The sequence below is a fragment of the Dama dama genome, chromosome 1 (assembly GCF_033118175.1).
Source record: "Dama dama isolate Ldn47 chromosome 1, ASM3311817v1, whole genome shotgun sequence".
Taxonomy (NCBI): Eukaryota; Metazoa; Chordata; class Mammalia; order Artiodactyla; family Cervidae; genus Dama; species Dama dama.
This window is the reverse complement of record NC_083681.1, coordinates 74,493,923-74,501,991: the sequence shown is the minus strand read 5'-3', so window position 1 is coordinate 74,501,991 and position 8,069 is coordinate 74,493,923. Positions and strand designations below refer to the sequence as shown.

The 8,069-nt window shown below is 62.6% G+C and overlaps 1 protein-coding gene across 1 annotated transcript; it reads left to right on the top strand.

Moving 5' to 3' along the window:
- The first annotated feature begins 354 nt into the window (after nt 1–354).
- Nucleotides 355–7,769, top strand: CHRM4 (cholinergic receptor muscarinic 4). Its single transcript, XM_061140477.1, has 2 exons — nt 355–390; nt 5,769–7,769. The coding sequence occupies exon 2, from the start codon at nt 5,798–5,800 to the stop codon at nt 7,238–7,240; it is 1,443 nt and encodes a 480-aa protein (XP_060996460.1). The 5' UTR covers nt 355–390; nt 5,769–5,797; the 3' UTR covers nt 7,241–7,769.
- Nucleotides 7,770–8,069: the final 300 nt, after the last annotated feature.

Here is an 8,069-nt window from a genome sequence, read left to right as displayed (position 1 = left end):
GCTGGGGACCGCGGGCGGTGCCTCTCCACAGTGCCCGAGTGGAGAGCCGCCGGCCGGCTCCAGGGAGGGGCGCGCGTAGCGGGGGTCCCCGACGCCCGGGGTGGTGCCCCCCGCGCGTCCCCGTTGGGTGGCCGGCCCGGGGCGGGCGGCGCGGCCCCGCCAGGATTGGCTGCTTCCCCGTGACATCACGCGGCTCGGGGAAAAGTGCGAGCGTGAGCGCGAGTCTCAGCCACAGCGCCGGGAGCTGCGGGCGGAACAGGGGCCGCCCCTCTGCACCCCGTCCCCGCCCCCGGCCCGCGGCCCGGCCGCGCGCCCCGCCCGCCGGCCCGCGGGGCCACCCCCCAGTCCCGCCGTCTGTCAGGTGCGAGGGGAACGGGGCGGAGGTGTCTGGTAAGTGACTCCGCGGCTGCGCGGGGGCGGGGGACTCGGTGGGCAGAGAGGGACGCGTGGCTCCCGGACCCTCGGAGGCTCCCCGAGGCGGGCCCGACTAGGACAGGGCCCCAGGCTTCTTCGCGGGCGAGCCCGGTGCTGGGAGGTGCAGAAGGCCTCGGGGGTGAGGGGCCCGCTGAAAGAAAGGCCCGGAGTGTGGCTCGGAGGCTTCTCCAGGTGCGCCTCCGGGAAGGAATGGACAGGCAGTAGGTCGGGCGGTGGCGGTGGTGGTGATGGTGTGTGTGCCCGCCCGCAGCCCCTCAGGAGCCCGGGGCAGCCGTCGGGGGCGGGACCCCGCACTCCATCCTGCACTGGCAGCTCTTCGGGGCGCCGGGCGCTGGAGCCCCAAAGAGGCTTTTTCCCGCCCGTCTCCTCGCCACCCCGGCGCCGCCAGCCCACTCCAGTCCACCGAGTCCTCCATCAGCGACCTTGAACTCTGACGGGAAACACCCCTGCCCTCTCCTGGCGCCCCTCCCCCCTCCAAGACTCCCCTCCTTTGTCGCCCAGGCTCAGAGACTAGGAGGTCCAGCGCCAAGCCCCGAGCCCCATGGCGGAAGTGTCACGCGCAATGTCGGTGCCAAATCCCCTGCGCCCCTTCTCCGTCCCCACAACTCCTAGTCTCCTCTCCTGCCCCAGGGACACAGCGGAGACCACAGCCTTCCCGCAGCCCTAGCGTGAACGCCTAGGAATCTAGGACTCACCCCCCAACCCCCTTTCACCACCACCACCGCCGCCGCCCCCCGCCCTGGCGTACAGGGAACGCGAGCCCATCGCGCCTGGGAAAGGGGGGCTCCAGGACCCAGGAAAGCAAGGTGCCCACGCCCAGAGGCTGCAGGAACTGCGCTCCAGGGAGTTGGGGGAGGGTGGGGCACGGGGGAGCCAGGGCCCCTTCGGCCACCAGGGAGTCGCGGAGACGTGGTCTCCAGTTGGGCCCAGTAATAATTCCCAACGAGGCCCGCCCCAGTCCAGGGCTCGAGAGGCCGGGTGCCCACTCCAGCCGCTGGAGCCGGGCGGTGCCTCTTCGGCGGGGTTCGGGGTGAGGAATGTGAGATGGGGAAGAGTCTTACACACGCCTTACACAAGCCCCGGGCCGGGCCTCCCAGTTATGGAGGTGCTTCTCGCACCCTTCTGCCCCGCAGACTGGGCGCCCTTCGGCGACATCAGAGCCTAGTATCCCTCAAGTCGGGTTGAGAGACTCTACCAGCAACCCCTCGAAAAAGTCCGTCCCAGTCCGGGACTCTGCACCTCAACGTTGGGGACGCAGACACCGCGGGGCCCTGGGCTAAGACGACGCCCCCACGTCTGGGGTCTCCCTGGCAACTCAGATTGTAGTCTGGTCTTGCAGTGCAGCCGGGAACCCCTCTCCATACACAGGCGGGGAGCGCTCTAGACCCGGGTTCTTGGCCGACCTTCTTACTCAGACAGCCGAAGTAAGGGCTGAGCCTCCGGGCAGGGGCGGGACCCACAGGACCCACGGTGGGCCCGGCATTTGCTCCTGCACACAGGCTCACAGATGCAGGCACACCCGAACCGTGTGCATCCCTGGGCCGCAGCACTCCAGGCACACACAGACATGCACATGCACGTGTCCACACCGCGCGAGCATGCTCACGCGCACACGGGCGCACTGGTATCCAGGCGTGGCTCAGCACACACACACACAGCACATGCAGACAGCTACTAGCTTCTACGCGCGCTCCCCAGTGATCACACACAAACAGAGCTCGAACTCGCCTTCCCGCCCACCCATGCCTCGCAGTGTGCCGGATGGAACCGGGTGCCCTTAACTTTCCCACCGTGGAGCCCCTGGAGGAGCCCAAGGCAGCTCCAGGGCGGGGCCTGGCGAGGGGGCCCCAGTCCCTCCCCTGTGAGGGACCTCCCCTGCGTTCCCAGTCGCTCTCGGAGTTTGGGGGCAGTGGGCGAATAGCGGCCACCCGCTCTAGGTCCGGAGCTGCACCCAGGGACCGACATTGCCATCTAGCGGTGCGCACATCCCCGGGCAGCGGCTGCTCCCCTCCCCAGGTTCCCGCGGGCCTGGATCCCAGAGAAGAGCCCCAGCAGAGGCTAAATTCGAATGTCTGCGGGTGATCCCCCCTACCCCGGAAAGACATTAGGGGCGGGAAGAGGGGAAAGTATTTGCCTAGCCCTGCCTGCAGCTGGCTGCTTCCCCAAGCAGGTCCAGGGCGAATAAACCCTTGGCCACCTGATTGGAGACAAGCTGTTCAGATGGAGACAAGAGATCTGCTTTTCTCTGGGGACGCTAGGAGAGGGAGCCCGCAAGGAATGAGAAGAGACCCTACACCCAGGCCTCCCCTGATCCACCCCCGCGCAGCGTGCCCAGTCCTGCCTGACTCTTTGTGACCCCACGGACCGTAGCCCGCCAGGCTCCTCTGTCCGTCGGGATTCTCCATGTAAGAATACTGGAGTGGGTTGCTTTTCCTTCTCCAGGGGATCTTCCCAACCTTGGAATCGAACTCCTGTCTCCCGTGTGTCCTGTGTCGCAGATGGATTCTTTTAACCGCTGAGCCACCCGAGGCAGGGTGGAGTAGAGGCAGGAGAACAAGGTGATGTTGTAGCACCTTGGGGTTAAGGTGGCTGCCAGGCTCTAATTCCGCCCCCGCCCCTTCTTCCACACTGGGTGACTTTAGGCAAGTTAATTCACATTATCCTCGCGGGTAAGAATATACCTCAGTAAGATGAAGACACTTACAGCACCTGCCTTTTTCGGCTGCTGTGAGGATTAAACCCGATAATCTATATAAAAAGCTCAGAGGGATCCCTGACTCATAATTCACACTCAATAAACAAGAGCTATTATATGTTTCCTGTCTGATACCTCCAGTTCCATTTCGATCTCACCGGCCTGTGTCTGGACCCTGGCAGGGGGCGGGGGGCAGGGTGGGGGTCTAAGGCGAGGGTTTCCTTGGGGCTGGCAGACGGACCATTCCTGCCCAGCCCTCGCCAGCCAGCCAGCACGTGCCTGTAGAAGGCAGCCTCCCCAGGCCGGGTGCGTCCGCCTCCTGTCTTGCCCAGGAGGTGGTGCCCGGGCTTCTATTTTGGAGTCTGTCAGCATGGTACTTGGTCTTTGCCCTTGACTCTTCTGCCACCTTGGGGGTGGCACCACCCTGCTCTGAGCCTCTCCTGTGAACTAAGGAATTGGGTGTGAGGATTGAAACTGCCAGGCCAGGAGGCTGGGGCTGTGATGCTGGCTGACTGAAGCTAGGCTTGGAGGGTACCCTGGCGGCGGGGTGTGGGGGGGGTCACCCTGGCACCTGGCTCCAACCTCCAGTGCACGTTCGTGCTGGAGAGGCAGATGAGGTGCTGACCCCCATCACTGCCGGGAGGCTGTCCCAGGACAAGTAGCCTCTCTCTACTTTGCAAAGGAGAGCAGGCGGGGCAGGGAGGCACGGTGGCTTGTGCATGGCCGCCCAGATGAGACCCTGGGCGCCTGGGCTGCGGGGCCCAGGCTCCTTCCTCCACACCCCACTTCCTCCGCCTCTGTTTCTCTCTCACACAGACGCACAGAACTACGTATATACGCCAGGGAGCTGCGGGGCTGGCAGGGCTGTGATGGGCCTGTGTGCGTGTGTAATGGTGCGCGTGTTGGCGGGTGTGAAGGAGGCTGGGCTGAACGGCTGCCCTGGCACAGCGCGCTGGGCGTGGGCCTCCCTCACTCGGAGGGAGAGGAGGTGGGGGGGACGCGAAGAGGCTTCAGGGAGAGGCCTCATGCTTGGGGGCCTCCGGCTAGGGCGCGCGGTGTGCACTGGCGAATGACGGGCACCCTCGGGGGCTGGCCCCTGCTGCAGCCCCTCTGGGCCACTCGCTCCCCCTTCGGGTTCCCATCGGGCACTGGCCCCCGGGAAGCCCTGGGAGTCTGGCCTCAGTGGATGGGCCCTTTCGGCTTCTGATTCTTCACAGGCAGACCCCAGCTACCCTTGCACTGCACCCCCACGCCCTGGGGATGGGGGAGTGTTCCGGGAGGGGCTGCCACAGGGGCACTGTCCCCTCCTCATTGAATTTCCGGTTCCATGCCACCTGTTCCCTGATCAGGTCAGGTCACCTCTGGGACCACTGGCTCCTGTGGCTCTTTGGGCCTCCCTCTGCCAGACCCCTTAGCTCTGGGACAGCAACATGAGTGGCAGGAGCTACGGAACCTTGGGCAGGTTACAGCCTTGGATTCTTCATCTGTTACTAAGAAATAACAATGTCCAAGACTGCCCTGGCAGTCCAGTGGTTAAGACTGCATGCTTCCACTGCAGGGGGTGCGGATTTGGTCCCTGATCAGGGAACTAAGATTCTGCATGCCGCACCCCACTACCAATAAACAAATAAATAACAGCGTCCACTTCCTAGGTTTGTTGTGAGGATGAAATGAATGAATACTTGCAGAAAGCATGGAAGGTGCTTGGTAAACAATGCATGTTAGCTGATAGTATATATTCTTGCCTTTGTCCCCAGTGCCTTCTGTAGGGATTAGCGGGCAAGTCCCGCCGCAACATTTGGTTAAGAAGTGACCAAGTTCAAGAGGGAGGGGACATACATGTATCTAATGCTGATTCATGTTGATGGATAGCAAAAAACTAGCACAATATTGTAATTATCCTCTAATTTAAAAAATATTTAAAAAATCTAAAAAAATAAAAGAAGTGACAAAGTGGGTGAATGAATGAATACCTCTGACCTGAGCCACGTGCTGAAGTCGGGGACCACCCTTGCCCCCACCCCTCCACCCACACTGGCCTTCTGTCCATACCTTGCACATGACTCCCAGCCTCAGCTCCTCCATCGCCCTCGCCGAGGCCACTCTCTGCAGCTCTGACTGCCCATCCCCTCTCTGACTCATTCTCTGTCACCTGCCCTTGTTTTCGTTCTAGCGCTTTTTCATTGCTCATGTGTTTGTATGTCTCCCCTGATCGGGATGTGAACTCCGTGAGAGTGGGGGGCTGTGTGTGTCTCCTTCACGTCTGTAGCCCCAGCGCCTACAACAGCGCTTGCACAGAGTTCAGTTCAGTTCAGTTGCTCAGTCGTGTCTGACTCTTTGCAACCCCATGGACAGCAGCACAGCAGGCCTCCCTGTCTATCACCAACTCCCGGAGTTTACCCAAACTCATGTCCATTGAGTCGGTGATGCCATCCAACCATCTCATCCTCTGTCATCCTCTTGCAAAGAGTAGGCACCCAATAAATGCCCTGTGAGCAGAGACAGGAGGAAGTGATGGGACCGGGTTCTCTCAGGTTCTGCAGGACGATGTTGCTCCTCTGTCACCTTGACTCCAGGGTACCTCACCTCACGCCTCTCATGCGCTTCAACAGGTCACCCCCTTCCTCTCTCGTTCCAGACACTATCCGCCCACTGCAGCTAACCAAAATGGCGAACTTCACCCCGATCAACGGCAGCTCCGGCAACCAGTCTGTGCGCCTGGTCACGTCAACCCGGAACCGCTATGAGACGGTGGAGATGGTGTTCATCGCCACGGTGACGGGCTCCCTGAGCCTGGTGACGGTCGTGGGCAACATCCTGGTGATGCTGTCCATCAAGGTCAACAGGCAGCTGCAGACGGTCAACAACTACTTTCTCTTCAGCCTGGCCTGTGCCGATCTCATCATAGGCGCCTTCTCCATGAACCTGTACACCGTGTACATCATCAAGGGCTACTGGCCCCTGGGCGCCGTGGTCTGTGACCTGTGGCTGGCCTTGGACTACGTGGTGAGCAATGCCTCTGTCATGAACCTGCTCATCATCAGCTTTGACCGGTACTTCTGCGTCACCAAGCCCCTCACCTATCCGGCCCGGCGCACCACCAAGATGGCAGGCCTGATGATCGCCGCCGCCTGGGTCCTGTCCTTCGTGCTCTGGGCGCCTGCCATCTTGTTCTGGCAGTTTGTGGTGGGCAAGCGGACTGTGCCCGACAACCAGTGCTTCATCCAGTTCCTGTCAAACCCTGCGGTGACCTTCGGCACGGCCATCGCCGCCTTCTACCTGCCCGTGGTCATCATGACGGTGCTGTACGTCCACATCTCCCTGGCCAGTCGCAGCCGGGTTCACAAGCACCGGCCCGAAGGCCCAAAGGAGAAGAAGGCCAAGACCCTGGCCTTCCTCAAGAGCCCCCTGATGAAGCAGAGCGTCAAGAAACCGCCGCCCCCGGGAGACGCCGCCGCTCGGGCCGAGCTGCGCAACGGGAAGCTAGAGGAGGCCCCTCCGCCCGCGCTGCCACCCCCGCCACGCCCCGTGGCCGACAAGGACACCTCCAATGAGTCCAGCTCGGGCAGCGCCACCCAAAACACCAAGGAGCGCCCGGCCACAGAGCTGTCAACCACAGAGGCCACCACGCCGGCCACACCCGCACCCCCCCTCCAGCCACGGACCCTCAACCCAGCCTCCAAATGGTCCAAGATCCAGATTGTGACGAAGCAGACGGGCAACGAGTGCGTGACAGCCATCGAGATCGTGCCTGCCACGCCGGCTGGCATGCGCCCGGCGGCCAACGTGGCCCGGAAGTTTGCCAGCATCGCCCGCAGCCAGGTGCGGAAGAAGCGGCAGATGGCGGCCCGGGAGCGCAAGGTGACGCGGACCATCTTCGCCATCCTGCTGGCCTTCATCCTCACCTGGACGCCCTACAACGTCATGGTCCTGGTGAACACCTTCTGCCAGAGCTGCATCCCCGAGACCGTGTGGTCCATCGGCTACTGGCTCTGCTACGTCAATAGCACCATCAACCCGGCCTGCTACGCCCTCTGCAACGCCACCTTTAAAAAGACCTTCCGGCACCTGCTGCTCTGCCAGTATCGGAACATCGGCCCTGCCAGGTAGGCAGGCAGGGGTGCCCCTGGAGGTGCTGGTGCGTGTGCGGGCGACCACGTGGCTTGGGGGATGCCCAGGAGAGATTTGGAGGCACTTCTCAGCGTTCACGTTCTCCGAAGAGAACTGAGGTCCCCGAGACTCCGCGAGGCTCAGAAGAGGCTCTGGCTGGATTCCGAGACCAGGTCTCTGCTCAGGCCAAGGATCAGCCCCAGGAGGTGACTGAGCCGGACGGTCCGACCCATCTCTGTGGTCCTGCCTCAGGGAGCTGGGGGGCACTGGCCTACGTGGGCACCTTGCCCCACTGTGACTGCCCAGTGTGGCTGGAAGAAGGGACATCTGGAGGGGAGCAGAGCCTCCTTTGGGAGGAGCAAGAGGGCCAATGGCTGGGAAAGGAGACTCAGGAAGGGAATGGAAGGGGAGGGACCCCTATTCTGCTGTAACCGGTGCTTTCTGCCCCCGACACCCCCGCATGTAGGCTCCGTCCCTCCTCCTAAATCCCACTCCAGGGGCAGAGACTCCCCTTGCTGCAGCTACTCAGCCGGGCTCTGGGTGGGTGGGTGTGGGGGGTGGGCTGGCTGGAAGCCAGGCAGAGTGGGCTCTGAGCACACCCCCTATAGCACACCCAGGTCACATTCAGGATGGGCCAGTGGGGAGATCAGGGGTTCACTCAGGAACTGGGGTCCAGCCACCTCCCACCCTAGGCTGAGCTGAGCAGTCCCATCTTTCTGTGGAGTTGTCCCCGCTCCCTAAGGAGAGGGCTCGTCCTGGGTCACATGTAGCGGAGGGTGGGACTGTGGCGAGGGGTATTTGCCCTGGCCTCTGCAGAGTATGAGGAATG